This window comes from Symphodus melops (assembly GCF_947650265.1).
Source record: "Symphodus melops genome assembly, chromosome: 1".
Lineage (NCBI taxonomy): Eukaryota > Metazoa > Chordata > Actinopteri > Labriformes > Labridae > Symphodus > Symphodus melops.
Window position 1 is genome coordinate 28,596,413 of NC_136691.1, and position 17,331 is coordinate 28,613,743.

At 40.5% G+C, this 17,331-nt stretch overlaps 1 protein-coding gene across 1 annotated transcript in view; it reads right to left on the bottom strand.

Moving 5' to 3' along the window:
* LOC306830241 (carnitine O-acetyltransferase-like) overlaps positions 1-15,909 on the bottom strand; it is a 31,775-nt gene extending 15,866 nt beyond the window's left edge. The window contains exons 1-3 of the mRNA XM_079353608.1: positions 15,849-15,909; positions 14,838-15,107; positions 2,055-2,167 (exon numbers count right to left, since the gene is read on the bottom strand). Coding sequence (XP_079209734.1) covers positions 2,055-2,167; positions 14,838-15,107; positions 15,849-15,875 — 410 coding nt within the window. The 5' untranslated portion in view covers positions 15,876-15,909. The remainder of the gene's footprint in view (positions 1-2,054; positions 2,168-14,837; positions 15,108-15,848) is intronic.
* Positions 15,910-17,331: the final 1,422 nt, after the last annotated feature.

Consider the following 17,331-nt stretch of genomic DNA (forward strand, 5'->3'; position numbering starts at 1 on the left):
ATCAACCTCTTAAAGTGGAAATGAGACATTTCTTCCCATGTCCACCTCAATTGATGTAAATTTTTTAAACTTTCTTTTGAATTGCTTAATGTGTTGACTTTATTTTATTGTTGCAGGTAGAATATTCCACAGAATCACCCCATTGACAGATATGCACATGCTTTTGAGTGTGGTGCATGCCTTAGATTGTGAGAAATTTCCTCTCCTTCTGAAATTAAACCTACTGTCTCTTTCTTTGAACATTTGTGTATATTATTTGGGAGCAATTTGTTTTTAGCTTTGTACATAATTTGTGGTCTTAAAATCCACTATATCCATAAATGTTAACGGTTGTAGTTTTTGAAATAAATCATTTGTGTGCGCATTATAGCCAACATTGCCAACTATTCTCATTGCCTTTTTCTGCATGGTGCATATTGTCTTTAGGGTGGATTTGTAGGTATTACCCCAAACCTCAGCACAACAGAACAAATATGGGAGAAAAAGCGAGCAGTATAGAATATACACTGTTTTCTGATTCAATGTGTGTCTTACTTTACAAAGTATAGCATTGCTCTTTGCCAATTTAGAGCTAACGCGTTTAACTTGCAGTTTCCAGCTGAGATTGTTGTCAATCATTACTCCCAAAAAGGAGTTTTCATAAACTCTTTCTATTCTGGTGTTATCACACGTACTGTTTGATGGTTAAGTCTTCTGGAATTCTGCGTTTCCCAAAAATCATGAATTTGTTTTTCTTTACATTGAGAGATAATTTATTTAACTCAAACCACAATTTTAGATGGGCTAGCTCTTCTGAGATAATCTTCAACAGATTTTGGAGGTTTTCTCCTTTCACAAAATAGATTTGTGTCATCTGCAAAAATGAAAAAATTCAAACTATTAGAGGCATTGATAATATCGTTTATGTACAATAGATCCCAAAATTGAACCTTGTGGTACACCACATTTTGTATTCAGGAGCTTTGACTTTTCCTCTCCCATATGCAAAAATTGCTGTCTATGTTCTAAATAGCTTTTTATCCAACTGAGCCCTATTCCTCTAATTCCATACCTTTCCAGTTTTTGAAGCAAAATGTGATGATCTATTGTGTCAAAGGCCTTTTTAAGGTCAATGAAAACACCTGTGGCAAACTTCTTTTCATCAAAACTGGTTGTTAGTTCTTCCCCAAGGTCGATTAGAGCCAAAGATGCAGATCGATTTGGTCTAAAACCTTATTGACTATCAGTTAAGATCTCATATTTGTCAATAAAACTGTCCAATCCAGTGGAAAATATCACCAGCTTTAAAGATGGGAACAACTTCGGCTATTTTCATCTTGATGGGAAAAGAGCCCAGTTTCAGTGAGAGGTTGGCGATATATACTATTGGGTCTGCTATAACTACAATTACTTATTTAATTAAAAACATCAATATCGTCACAATCCCTTGACGTTTTGTTCTTACAATTGTTGATAATGTCAAGAATTTTGGCTTTATCCGTGTCTCTCAGAAAAATAGTAGCTGGATTTCTTTCTTTAAAGAATTCTGAGACACTGCCCCCGTGTTGAGGGATTCTCTCATCAGCCAGTTTGGGCCCTATGTTTACAAAGAATCTGTTGAAGCCTGCCACCACTTCATCACTGTCTTTAATTATCTTACCATTGTCAGTGAATTCCTTTTGGAATCCAGCACTTGTTTTTTTTCTTCTGATGATTCAATTTAAGATATTCCAAGTGCCCTTTATGTTATTAGGGCCCGAAGCACTGACCAGTGCGAAGGACCATATTGTATCCCTTACGACTATTTTTCTCCTTTTCCTTTTTCTTTTCTTTTTCCTTCCGCCTTTTTGACCACCATTTTTCACTGCCTGAACGTGAATGAAACTCACCAAAATATCCAAGGTCATCGGGCCTGGCGAAAAATTTGATATTTTAGCAGTTTCGTAAAAAAATAAAATAAAATTGCAAGATGGCTCAGTGGCGCCCCCTTCAAAAGTATTGTATCTGTTTGCGTATGTGGTTGGGTGTGTGCGCGCCGGCGTTTGTGTGTGTGTGTGTGTGGGTGTGTGTGTTACCTGATCTGTCCCTCGATGTGGCTTCTTCCGGGAAAAATGCATGCCATATTTGAAAAAATAGGTAAAGGCTTTCGTTTCCTCAGGTATTGATTCTTCAAGTAATACTCAGTTTGCTGCAATAACACACACACACACACACACACACACACACACACACACACACACACACACACACACAGAGAGAGTTCATTAAAGGACAGAAGGCATATTCTAACTCACCTGATGAGTTAAATCAATAAAACAGTCTTTATTTGTATACAAAATCATAACAAGTGTTATCTCGAGACACTTTACAAAAACGGGGCCTTGAAGAGATACTTCACCAATTTGTATGAAGCTTGGAAACAAAGTATTAGAGTTGAATGGTCTTGAATCCAGCCCTCATTTTGTCCTGAGACGAGAAAAATATGTTTTTCTTTGCAAAAATCATCATATTGCATCACATAAAGAATTTTCGGCTGGCAGGGAAGAACTACAAGTCTAGTTTCTCATGTTTTCATCCAATAAAGCTACAGAAATATAGTCTTACTTCGGGTGTCGGTTTCCTCTGCTGCCATATTCACCCACAGCCAATTTAAACATTGCATCAATTCATTCATTTACATTAAACACCCCGCTACAAAACAATAATTCACCATTTCGAAAGAAAACAAAGTACGTTCAGAAGTCTCACTGGACCTGCAAACAAGTTAGCTTATAGCTTGTAGCCTGAAGGCTTGCTCTGGTGGGCGATGTCAACTTGGTGTTCAGTGGGATCAGTGATAGTGGCCTGCGGCGCGGTGCATTCTGGGAGTTGTAGTATTTGATTCAAATCAATTTAAAATAGATTTTCTGCTTTTTCTCAGTCAAGGCACCAAATAAAATTTAAAAAAATCACATTTCTACTACACGTATGACTCAATTTCACTACAGATACGTGTTTCACTGGGTGTAGTATCCCTTTAATTATCATGTTACTAAAAATAGTTAAACGTCTTAGTCGTTGCTATATCAAAATAAAACATCTGGGTGTCTGGTTTGAGCTTGTACATTCATGTTTTTAACAGCTCAGAAAAAAAAAGAATTTTAACTGTTAATTATTAATTATTATTTATACTTTTATCTCATAACGTCTTGACTGCTGTAACATCCTTTTTACTTGCCTGAACCAAAAAACTGTTAATCAACTGAAGTTGGGAAAGAACTCAGCTGCCTGTCTTTCAACCAGAACCAAAAAGCATAACCACCTGTTTGTCTCCAGGTCTCCACCTGTTTGTCCCCTCCTGTTTCATCTTTTTTTTCTGCCGAATTGAAACTATTGAAAGATATTGAAAGAGATCCTAAAGATTACGTCTTGTTCTGTCCTGTAAATAAAGGACATCCACGGAGATCACCTCGCTCGACGGAGGACACCACAGCCTTGCTCACCCCCTTGGACGTGCCGCCATCACCCTGTGTCTCGTTTCAGGTCTGTTCCTGCTGGCCCAGACGGGTCTGTTTCACAGAGGACACCATCGCCATAGCTCTCCACACTGCGCTGAGCCACCTGGAACACCAGGGGAGCTATGTGAGGCTACTCTTCATTGATTACAGCTCAGCTCAGGGATGAGACTGTGAAGTTGACAACGTGATGTTCAGCGAACAGCCTGGCACTGAATGCCAGCACCGCGCAGATCCAGCTCCCCTTTACATCAACGGTGTCTGCGTAGAGAGGGTCCAGACCTTCAAGTTCCTGGGCATCCTCATCTCTGCTGACCTCTCCTGGACCCCAAACATCGCGGAGATCACCAAGAAGGCACAACAACGCCTGCACTTCCTGAGAGTGCTCAGGAAGAACAACCTCAATGAGAAACTGCGGGTGAACTTCTACTGCTCCTCCATAGAGAGCCTGCTGCTGTACTGCATCACAGTGTGGTACGCCAGCTGCACTGAAGCAGACAGGAAGGGGCTTCAGAGAGTAATCAACACAGTACAGATGATCATCGGCTGCACTCTCCCCTCCCTAAAAGGAAATTTACAACGCTGCCTGAACAGAGCGAGGAACATTGTCAAGGACAGTTCTCACCCTGGCTTCCACCTGTTCGACATGCTGCCCTCTGTCAGACGCTACAGGTGTGTCTGAGCTCGGACAAACAGACTCAAGTGCAGCTTCTCCTCCAGAGAAGTAAACACACTGAACCTGGACATGCATTGACCATCCTACCTCTACCACACACCCTCACACACTGCTGGCATGTGAAATATTCTACATTTCAGACTGTAATGTTTATATAATAATTTACCCCACACTGTGCAATACTTATATTGTATGTTTCTACTATAGTCTACATCGTACTGTGCTATATTTAAATTTCTGCTACAGTGTACATCCCATACGGTGCAATATTTATATTGTACATCTTATATCCTGCTATAGTTTTACATTTCATACTGTGCAAATATTTATATTTTTACATTTTATATTGATAGTACAAATTTCTGTGAATACGTTCAGTTTGGTTACACTTTGTAGAGGTGACTTTGCTGTTAGCAGACTATGTTCTATTCTGAGAAGCTATGACCATATTTGAAGAGAAGAATGTCATTAGAGGTATTCCAAAAGTATAATGTATGGCCTCAGTTGACAGTAGAATGAGGAATTGTTCTTCACATAGAGGTTTGACATTGAAAGAGTAAAGGTGATGTGATTCTCCACACTATGTATAGAAATATCTAAAGTGGGAAGGAATTTATGAAATCTGTTGAAGGGGATATAATGGCTCCACATTGATCATTAAATTGTCTATCTTTCAGCCTGCACAGAGTCTCAGTGTTGTCTGTTAGATCAGAACCACAGCTGTGATATGCTGCGTTAATATTATCCAGTCTGTTGATAGATTCAGCTTTAGGGACATTTATATTATTCAACCCATCATATATACTGCTAAAATCACATTTCATACAGTGCAAAGATTTATATATTTTACATCCTGCTATAGTTTACATTTTGTACTGTGCAATAACTAATTTGATATTTCTGTTATATCCATTCAAATTTATTATGCTGCTAACTAAGGCTGAACGATTTATCGTTTTCTGATCGAAAACGCGATTTCAGAAAACGCGATCATGTGATCGCCAAAGCCGCGGTTCTTGGCAGTGCTTCTCCTGACCCAGGAGCTGTTGTGTCAACTAATTTACACACGCCGTCTGTAGCTCCCCCAGATAACGACACAAGTCACGAGGTCTTGATTAATGGACAAGGTTTATTCGGCCCAAGGACCAACCCGTGAGAACTCGTAGGCTGCTTGTTATCTAGAAGGCTAATCCTGGGTTAAATGAATCTTCTTTAAATTCTGTTCAATGTCTTGGTTTATCTTGTCTAACATACTCCGCTCGTCGTCCTGTAGCACGTTCTTTTTTGAGGTGCGTCGGCATAACAGGTACGTGCGGAACGAGCCAAACAAATAATTAGTTCCGCCTCAGCGACAGCAGAAACAATAAAACAATAAAAGGTTGGCCAAACAAAACTAGCCATGAGCGGCAGTTACACTCCCACCAAATCACCAAAGTGATTTTTTACCTTTAACTTCTCAAAGCATGTATTGTGAAACATTACCTTTAATATTAACTCTAAACTATGAACTAACCTTATTCTATCAGAGTGAGTATTGTATACTGAAATATTTAGTCTGATTCCAACAGTGTAACTGTTTTCTGAATAGGTCTCTCTAGGTAAACAAGTTTGGATGTGCGCTTTCCCTTACCATCTAGGGTTGAGTCACTGATAAGCAGCTTGAGTCTTCTTACTTTGCCATCCTTCCCTGGGTACACTTCAACGACCTTAGCTAGCCTCCACTGGCTCCTTTGCGTTGCATCATCCTGGAGAAGAACAACATCATTGATCTTGGCATTTCTGCGGTCCTTAGTCCACTTCTGTCTCTGTTGAAGATTTAGAAGGTATTCTTTCTTCCAGCGTGACCAGAAGTTGTTGGCTAAGAGCTGCACTCTGCGCCATCTCTTCCTGAGGTAGAGATCTTCCTTGACGAACTTCCCAGGAGGTGGAGAGATGATTGTTGACTTCATGGTTAGTATGTGGTTTGGTGTCAAGGGTTCTGGACTTGATGGATTAGTGAGATGGTCAGTGGTCAGAGGTCTGCTATTCACTACTGCCATGACTTCATACAGGAATGTTCGCAGTGAGGAGCAGTCAAGTTGTTTGGATGACTGTGAAAGAATGGACGTCAAGACACTTCTAATGGTGCGAATCTGTCTTTCCCAGACTCCACCCATATGACTTGAAGCTGGGGTGTTCAGAATGAGCTCACATCCAAGTTCTTTAATTTCCCTTTGATCCATCTCCTTCAACGCTTCAGCAAACTCGCGCCTTGCACCAACAAAGTTTGTTCCCTGATCACTTCTTATCTGGCGAACTGTTCCACGAATCGCGATGAATGAACGTAGAGCATTTATGAAAGCATCAGTGCTCAAGTCATCAAGCATCTCAATATGCACAGATCTGGAACACATACAGGAAAGCAATAGTCCATAGCGCTTAAGCTCCTTTCTTCCTTCCTTGATGTAGAATGGCCCGAAACAATCCATCCCACAGTAAGTAAATGGGGGGGTTGTCTGCATCCGCTCTTCTGGGAGGTCTGCCATCCTTTGTGTTTCAGTACATCTTCTGAACTTCCTGCACTTGATGCACTTGTGTATATGAGATGACACTGCCTTGCTGCATCCCAAAATCCATATGCCATTTGCTCGCAGTGCATTGATTGTCATTCCTCTTCCTTGATGATGTACTCTTTCATGATGATGTTTGACAAGCAGGAATGAAATGTGACTGTCTCTTGGGAGAATGGCAGGGTGCTTCACATGCGGATGTAGGAGAGCATGAGTCAAGCGACCTCCCACTCTTAGGATGCCTTGGTCATCCACGAAAGGATTCAACTTGTGTAGCTTGTTGGATCTGTCTGTGCACTGCACCTCTTTGTGCCGCTGAAGGCACCGAATCTCTTGGGAGAGGGTGGTTTCTTGAACCATCTTAATTATAACCAGTTCTGCTTCTCTCCTCTCCTGTAAGCTAGTGGCTTCAGAAGACCTTGCTTCGAGACCTTTAGTCACCCTTGCCCAGCGCTTGAGTCTCGCAATAGCTTTCACAGCTCTGGACCAGTCAGAGAACTTCTGCAGACGATCCAACAGTGACCTTAGTTCCTTTGTTTTGGTTTCAAAAACATAAACTTTCTTGAGCTCTGGATCACTGCTTGGAATCTCTCCCACCATGATTTCTTCACTTGGTAGCTCCTTCTGCCAGAGAATGTTTGGACCTTTGAACCAATTTGAAACTAGAAGTTGCTCTGCCGAGAGCCCTCTTGAGGTGTGATCAGCTGGATTTTCTTCAGATGTCACGTACTTCCATTGTGAAGACTTTGTGCTTTGTTTGATACGTTCTACACGGTTTGCAACAAACACGTGGAATCTCCGGGCTTCGTTATTGATGTATCCAAGAACGACCTTGGAGTCCGTCCAAAAGAATTCTTGGTCACAGTGTATCTCCAGCTCCTTTTTGAGCATGTCGCTGGTGCGGACAGCTACCACTGCTGCTGATAGCTCCAGCCTTGGTATGGTTGTCACCTTAGTTGGGGCCACTCTTGACTTTCCCATGACTAAGGAGCAGTGGACCTTGCTTGATGTGCTGACCATCCTAAGGTATGAGCACTCTCCATAGCCCGACATGCTGGCGTCAGAGAAATGGTGTAGCTCATAACGTTGGACTTCAAAGCCTGAAGGAATGTAACATCTTGGGATCTTAATCCCAGCCAGGTTCTGCAGATCCAGAAGCCAAGCTTCCCAAAGGGGTCGAAGGTCATCAGGTAAGGAATCGTCCCAACTGAGCTTATCACGGCACATCTGCTGCAAGATCTGCTTTCCAACAAGGATAAACGGTGCAACAAATCCGAGTGGGTCAAACACTGAAGCAACTGTTGACAAAACTCCTCTTCGAGTAAGTGGATTTCCTTTTACGACCACTCTGAACTGGAACTCGTCAGACTCCACGCACCATTGTACACCGAGTGCTCTTTCTACATGTGGCTCACCCAATGCCATGTCAAGATTCTTTGCAGCATCTACACACTCTTCCTTTGGAATCGTTGCTAACACCTCTTTGCTGTTTGACGTGAACTTCGCAATTTCCCAGTGCTGCAGAGTTCTCTTGCTTCCTTGGCTAGCTGGATTGCTTCACTTACAGATGCCACGCTTGTCAAGCCATCATCGACATAAAAGTCCTTCTGGATGAACTTGATAGTGTCTTCACTGAATTGTCCTTGTCCTTCCGTAGCAAGGTGCTTGAGCCCATAATTAGCACAACCTGGTGAGGAGGCTGCACCGAACAGGTGGACTTTCATCCGGTAGATTGAAGGTTGGGCTTCAAGGTTTCCATCCTCCCACCACAGGAATCGAAGATAATCCTGGTCTTCTGCTTTCACGTGGAATTGATGGAACATGCGCTCTATGTCACACATGATTGCCACAGGGTTTCTCCTGAAACGACATAAGACTCCCACCAAGGTGTTTGTCAACAGGGGACCAGTTAGTAGATGGTCATTCAAGGAAGTCTCTTGAAACTTTGCCGAGCAGTCAAAGACAACGCGTATTTTTCCAGGCTTTTGTGGGTTATACACCCCATGGTGTGGAATTTACCAGGCTGGGGTATTACCCGCTTCTGCCTCTGGAACTCTTTCTGCATCGTCACGCGCTATGGTCTCATCCATGAACTTCTTGTAGTCCTTGTAGTACTGTTCGTTTCTCCTTAACTTCCTTTCTAGACATCTGATTCGGTTGATGGCACAGACCTTGTTATCTGGTAAGTTTGGTTTTCCCTTCTTGAAAGGAAGTGGCATTTCTAAGTGACCGTCCTCTTTCAGTTTGATGCCACTTTCTATTGTTGATATGAACCGTAGATCCTCTTGTGAGATGTGACTATCATCTGAAGTCCTTTCAACAAAGTCAGACTCCAGAACCTTGATGATGTCTGTTGGTGTAGCTGCTTCCTTGACCTGGGTTCTACAGACGTAGTGTACTTCGTTTGTGAGATCTGAAGAAGACAGGAGACCTGGTATCACTTGCTTGACGATAACTTGGTGGCTTATTCCTATCTCATCTCCACAGTCAAGACATGGGTTACCGTAGCCAACTACACTCCAACCTAAGTCTGTTCTCTGTGCGAAGGGCTGATTTTCTTCACCAGGTACAACTTGTCGTGGTAAGAGAGCTTGAGGACAGTTATATCCAATTAGAAGGCCAACATCACAACTTTGCTGAGGAGCAATCTCATCTGCGATGTGTTCAAGATGAGGCCATGCCCTTGCAGTCTCTGGAGTGGGAATGTGATCTCTGTTTGCAGGGATGAACTCTCTTGAGTAGGTCACTGGCAGACGAACTATTCTGTCTGAGTAGAATCCTCTCACTTGTAAACCATTTAATTTCCAGCTTGAGACGATTGTGTTTCTTGATGCCATCGTTGACAGTTTCAGTTGAACTGGTTCATTCTTTGTGTTGAGAGATCTTGCTGTGTCTTTAAGAATAAAGGTCGTGTCACTTTGTGTATCCAAGAGTGCGTACACAAGAACCTCACGATCTGGCTCACTTATGGCTGAGACCCACACAGGAATGATTGTGGATGTGTGTGTGTTCTTAACATCTTGAATGACTCGGTTCGATGTTGCCTCACTCAATGTGGTTTGTGCTCTACCTTGTGTATGATCCGCCCATCTCTCTTTAGACCTGTCACTGTTCTTTGCTCTTTCAGGTCTGGTCGACATCCGTTCTTCTTTGGTACGATTGTCATGGAGGCAAGTTGGATGTTTTTTGTCACTGTCACTGAACTGGCAGTCACTGATGGACTCTGCCAGTGCTCGGACGAGTATGGCTGTGCTGTCTTCTTGCTTTGGGTGTGTCACAGATTTTGGTGGAGAGTAGCAGCGCAATGGACTTTCATGCTTCACACTCTCTCTCTTCTTCTGTATGATGGGTTGACAGAGAAGCTCACTCATGTTTTCATCAGAGCTGTCACTCTGATCATACACTTGTTGCCGTGCCTTAGCAGCCTTCAGCTTCTTTATTGTCTCTAACCTTTCTAATTGTCTCCGCTTAGCTTCAACAACTCTTTGTTTCTCTGCAGCTTCAGCTTCAAGTTTTTGGAGCTCTTCAATCTGACGTTCTTGCTCTAGCATAACTTCTAAGGTGGCTGCATTCGCAGCAACTTCAGCAGCGACTTCTTGTCTGTTAACAGAAGATATGCTTGAATGTCTAGACGTAATCTTTGAACTACAGAGGGATTGAACTGAAGACTTAGTGCAGTAAGATCGGATGCTTAGTTTGTCTGAGGCTGTGGGCTTCACAATAGACTCTTTGTCATTAACATCTTCTATAGACTGGTGTAGTAATGAGGTATTTTTGTAGGCCAACCCGAAAAAATGGCACCGGTGTTTCCTTTGAAAATTTGCCTATGGGAGTTCCCGGCGTGATGACGTTTAATGTCTGCAAAAACCACTGTAGTTTCAGTTAGCTACTCGTTAGCAACCGCTGTTTGAAGTTCGCGTAAAAACTTTAAAATTCACAAGTGGGGTCTTAGCACACGTAGTTTATCTCGTCTTACAAAACATCAACATCTCTTCAGCTTGTGTTAACCACCTTATTTCAGGCGTTGATAGAATATTAGGCCTCTTTCTACTTATAATCAAAGTATTTACTACATTAATGTATTATTGAATAAAGGTTTGATCACCAAATACAAAGGAATGATTAGATATCCATTGTATGAATGATTGTTGTTCACATTTATATTATATCATGTTTTACTCAAAGTGTTCTAACCTAATAGTTTGAGATTTCAGTTCAGAGGTTAAAGGTATTCTGTGAAGAGGGCTTGTAGGAGTGAGTGCACATTCCAACATGTGTTTGATGTGGCCCTTTAAACTGAATCACTCACCACCAAATCAAACATAGGTTTAGTTTAAGGCCCTGAATAGTTAATCACTCATCCACATTGATAGGTTCAGTGGACCTTGATAGATAATCACTCAAATGGTTTGTTGCTTAAAAGGAAATGATGAATAGACTAGACGTCTTCCTGTGATAAGAAACATGCCAGGCAGGATGTGTCTTCCCCTACAGATTGGAGAAAGGATTCGGGAGCATGATGCACCAATGAGAGAAGCAGAACCAAACATCAGGAGGCGCATAATCTGGAAAGCTGCCCAATCGGAGGAAGGACACCGCACATTCTCAAATGCATAATTTTGTTAGATAATCTCTGTCTAGTGCAGGGGTGTCCAAAGTGCGGCCCGGGGGCCATTTGTGGCCCTTGAGTGGATTTTTTGTGGCCCTTGACTTCAAATCGAAGAATCAGAAGATTTTGGCCCCAGGCCTCATCAGATGGCATATTTCATTCTTTTTTTTCTTTTTCATGTTAGCGAGGGAGACCTATAAAAGCCTGACTATTCTTTCCAAAAAATTAGAACACAACAGTTTCCCACTGCAATTAGTTATTGTGTATTTACATTATTTTTTGAAGAGGTCAAAATACAAAAAGTTCCTTCCAATATTTAAACCCCCCCCCCCCCCCCCCAAAAAAACCCCTGTGGCCCGTGAGCGATTCTAACGCGACAATTTTGGCCCGCAAGAAAAAAACTTTGGACACCACTGGTCTAGTGTATAAAAGGGTTCAGGTAAAGATAGTCGTGGTTCAGACTTCGTGAACTGATCCAGCATCTGTCTGTTGTCAGGGACACGTAGTGTTGAACCCAGAGACTCTGTAACTTCTATTCTTGATTCATCAGGTTAATAAAATTGTGTTAACCTGAGACCTGAAACATCCTCCTGTCATCCCTATCTTCTCGACAACGAGCACGTGGAAAAATCGAGGTAACTAAATTAAGGAGTCAGATTTCTTTTATGACATGTTGAGTAGAACAAATAGGTGATATTTTAACAGCGTCTAAACACAAACCCATTCAAAATTCTCATCGACTTTTAGCGTAAGGAACCTATGGCGCTAAAATGACTGCGGTCAAGTGAGCTATCATTTGCAAAACCCCGGTCAAGCCAGCCGCCGGATCGAAATACGATGTGCGTCTATTCATGGACTTACGGTATGGGTGCTTGGAGAGCCCAAAAAGCAGGAGAACGGCTGCGTATTTTCGAAACATGACGTGACAATAAATGAAACAGTGAATTACAACAATTATTATGGCTCTTGACAGAGATATGTATTTTTCTAAACAGTTTAAGAGATATTTCAAATTTAATTCACTCCAAATTGCAAGGAGAGATATGATATTTTGGTCATATTGAAATGTTTAATATAAAATCTGTGAAAGGTGACACAGATCTTTCAATAGATCATTGAACCTGATGGACCTGACTATTAGCCCTCCAGTTTTCAGCAGATTTTACTGTATGATTTTTGAGAAAATTAAAGGTGAATTCTGCCAATTTTTCATTGAGAGATAAGAAATTTGAGTTATATTCAGTATTTTATTTTGAAAAATCTGAAAGCGGTGACAAAGATCTTTCAATGGATCCTGGTACCCAAGGGCGCTGACTATTATCCCTGTCATTTCCAGCATATTTCACAGTACCATTTTTGAGAAAATTAAAGGTAAGTGTCACCCAATTTTCATTGAGAGATAAGACATTTTGGTCATATTCAGTGTTATATTTTTAAAAAAATCTAAAAGAGGTGACAAAGATATTTTAATGGATTCTTGTACCCAAGGGCCCCGACTATGACCCCTGTGATTCTCAGCAGATTTTACTGTACAGTTTTTGAGAAAATTAAAGGTGAAATCTGCTAAATTTTCATTGAGAGATAAGAAATTTTGGTCATATTCAGTGTTTTATTCTGAAAAATGTAAAAGAGGTGACAAAGATCTTTTAATGGATTCTTGTACCCAAGGGCCCCGACTATTACCCCTGTGATTCCCAGCACATTTTACTGCATGGTTTTTAAAAATAAAACAAAGAATATAACCGAAATGTGTGTGTCCCCGCATCGTATTGCGATCGGGCGGCTGGTTTGACCAGGGTTTTGCAAATGACGGCTCAGTCTAAAATGCTAACTCACTTCCTGGTTTTAGGTCTCAAAACTACACCAGTCTATTTTTTAAATTTTTTTTTGAAACTCTATTTATCCCCGTGGGGCAACTAGCGCACCAAGCGTTCGACCACAGGAGCAGCGAACTGCATACACCGAAAGACACATCGGACATGTTGCTCACAGGAGCTGGGGGAGCAGGGGGAACCCTCGACCTTCTGATTGAGAGACGATGACTCTACCCGCTGAGCCACAGCCGTCCGTGCATGTGTGCATGACTTCTTTAGCCTGATACACAGCTCGACAGACAGCGAACAGTTTTCCTCCAATAAAGAAGCTGAAGTTTCTTTGTCCAGTCTTTAATAAAGGAAGCAATGTAAAACTAAACAGACATCAAAACACAAGTTATTCATCTCATAATATGCTAAACAACAGAAAAGTCCGCTAGCTTGATGCTAACGTCTGAGAATTTGAATAGGAATGCTAGCGGTTAGCATCGTGAATGTGTATGTTGTTATCTCATGTTGTAACCTTATTAAACATACTCAAGAGAAACAATGCAAGACCTGAACATGAAATGACGCTCACAGGCAAATGTTTCTCTTGTTGCATAACTTCTGTGAACTAAGTTACCTACGGAAACCTCAAAGGCACAAAATATATCATCACTTATAATTAGATATCTGTCAAACTGATGCTAAAACCAAGAACATCACACCGTCTGTGTGTTTCTTCTTAGTAAATGCATCTGAAATCAATTCTTGACTTCAGTTTTCATTCTTCTAATTTAGATTTACATTTAAAGTTTTAACTGGTAGGCCTATGATGCAATTTCCTGTCATGTTTGTCAACGTTTTTGTACATTGAGAACATTGCACAAGCTTGATTTGAAGAAAATCGTGATACAAATCGAAATCACAATTTCTGCCATTTCAATCTTTTCCTAAAATCGTTCAGCCTTACCGTCAACTGTAAATGAGTCCTACAGTACCACACACATCCCACCTTACCTTAACTAGAGTCACTTTTTATATTATTCTTCTCGTTGTTTTTGTTTTTAGCTGTGTGCACTCTAAGGTGACGCCAAATAATCTCGTTGTAAAATATGTATAATGACAATGAAGGCATTCTATTCTATTCTATAAGGAAACTGCAATGGTGTTGTTATTGACATCACCTGAATAACACTCACAATATCGGGCTGTTCGATATGACATCAAATCAACATCACGATTAATTCAACAATTTACTTTGATTACTATTAATGAATGTTTTATTTTTTTGCCATCATTCAGTGACATGGTCTCTTCTGTTAATATGCTCAACCATTAAAAGCTTTGGTATTTTTTCTTATGAATGAGTGTATATCCGATGAACTATTTTGTTGAACATTTCGATCTGAAATCAAAGAGTTGCTTGAAATGAAAACGACACATTTTAGTCTTAAAGTAGAAATTAACTTCACGAAAACAGTATAAAACAGTTTTTCCCGCAGTGTTTATGTTTGACTATTCTTTGTTTGGCGTCATCTTCCTGTAAGACAAAATGTAAGGTACAAGGTGTAATCATTGTTCGCTGAGTGAAGAGACTACTTACATATGGAATATGTAGTGGAGAGATAGACTCGATACGATAGAAAGCGACGGACATTGCTTCTATGTAACTTTAAAACTATTGAAAATAATTGCCATGGACAAGATTACAGCGTGTCCTCTCAGTCTCACCCAGTTCTCTGTCGTCTCTGCTCGTTTCTGCAGACCGCTCTGCAGCATCTCTCCCACTCCTCCTGGTTTTTGAAACTCTTCGAGCAGCTGTTTGGTTCTCCGCAGCTCGGCCGGCTCCACGGCCAGCTCCACGAGTTCCAGGTAACGCTCGCAGGTCTGCTTCAGAGGGGGGACAGGCAGTTTGGGCAGACCCTGCTCTTTACTCATGTTTCTGTATGTAAGCAGAGCGGAAGGTTTCAGCAACTTGGGCTTCAACATCCCCACCTTCACCTGAGGGAAACATTATCAACAGCATTGTTAGTGACTGTGAAATTTAACAGAAACATCCACTAACTTGTTAAACAAATAAGAACAAACACACACACACACACACACGGTCTGATTCTGGACCAGAACATGAACAGTTTTGTCTCTTCCCTCTTTTATAATGACATTTAATATACCAGGATCAACGCCTAGGGGTGTATCACCTTGATTTCAAAGGGGTCCAAAATAAAACATTTTATAAAGAAGAGTGTACTCTCTTTGTAAAATGTTTTATTTTGCAGCAATTCAAAGGCAATAGATAACATACCACAGACAAAACGGGCTGAATAATACAAACAACAAAAAGCAACAGCAACAACAAAAATGGAGGACAATACAATGTAAAAATATGCTAAGCGATAAGCCACAACCATCACACCTCAGAGGGAAGAAGCTAGAAAAGTAAAAACAAACAGTGCTGACGTTATTGAAAGCATTAACAATCGGTTTTAAGTTGAGAAAAAAAAACATATTTTTAAAAACTGAAACGATGACAAAGGACAAAGGCTCCTCGAGCTCAACCATTTAAGAACCAATGTTACAACGATATCTCATGTCTTTGCACTGGCTTCAGATCATTTTCAGAATACACTAATGCTCTTTTGTTTAAAGTCTTGTATGGTCAACAACTGAAACAGCAGTTCATGGTGACACACTACGTCCAAATACAACTGAACTGGTTGAATGAAACATTTTGTTACTCACCAGATGTCTGCTGCAGAATCTCCACATCTTTCAGGCAGAAAAAACAACTTCGTCACCTGTTAAATGTAATGACAAAGTAATGACAGGTGACCTGACCTGGCTGGTTTTCAGCAACTGTTATGATGTCACAAACATTCAAACTGTCAAAATTAACCCTGCAGTTAATTTCACTAAACAAACTGTCAATAAATACGTTGTCAAACCTGCAGGCGTTAACTCAGATGTGTAAACACGAAGCGGCAGCAAACAGAGACAGACAGACAGATAGATGGAATTAAAAAGAGAAGTTACATATAGATATTAAGATATATAATGTACAGAATAGCAGCATATAAAGGCAGTAGTTGAGTTGGGGCGGGGGGGGCGGGGCTGGACGGCGCTCCCCTTAAAAAAAAAAATCGATCTATATCGTCCCCCCAGTAAAAGTCTCATCCCCCATGTCCATTACTTTGATTTTACAGTTCATGTTGTATGGAAATATAAATCATAAATGGGCTTAGTCTACATAAAATAATGTAATCAACAGAAAATGTTAGGCATGTTGAGCAAAAAATCATTTTACACATATGCTATCTCTCGTTGTTTATACTACATTGATTAGTTTGGAAATATAATACTTTTACAAAATTTTGAGGATTTTTAAATGTAAATGATTTTCAATAACATCCCTTTTCTAAACTGCATTGTAAAAAAAACCTATCATAAATAAATGTCTTCATTGTGTACAAACTACAGCACATGGCTTTGGGAAATGTGCCTTAATGCCATTTTAGTAATTTTCTATCATTAAACTAGATAAAATAAAATAAACAACTTTACTATAACATGCTGAAGTGTCATCAAACTCACAAATACACATTGAACTCCTCTTGATTATATTACAACACATAGTTTGGTAAATTGTGCTTTCAAGTAATTTTTTTTTTTTAATAAATTCATTCATTCATTCATTCATTGTCAAAATTGAATAAAATAGAAAGGGCTAATTTTGTTTGTTTGGTCTTTCATGTTAAATTGATCCAATATTTTGTTTTGTATCGGCCCAGTTTGTCATGGTTTGGTTTGTCTCTGTGTTTCTTCTAGTTTTAGTTTTCATTCTGTCCTAAGTGTTACTTGTTTCCTAGTGTTGATTGTTTCCCTTGTGTGCTTTAATGTTTCATAGTCTTGTGTTTACTTTAGTCCTTCGTGTGTTTCCCTGTATCCTTGTGTCCTCCGATGTTGCCTGTTAGTTTATTTCCAGTCTTGTGTTTTAAGTCTAGTCTTTAGTCTTTCCTGTTTTATTTTGTATATCTGGTTTTGGTGGTGTCAGTGTTGGGTTTTACTTTGTGCTTGTCTTCAGTGTTCTGGTCTTGTGTTCTTTGTTCCTTGTGTTTCCCGCCTTTCTGATTACCCTGATGTTCCTCAACTGTCTCGTTAGTATCACCTGTGTCTGATTACCCCTTGTCTATTTAGTCTGCGTTTGCCTGAGTTTCTTGTCGTGTCA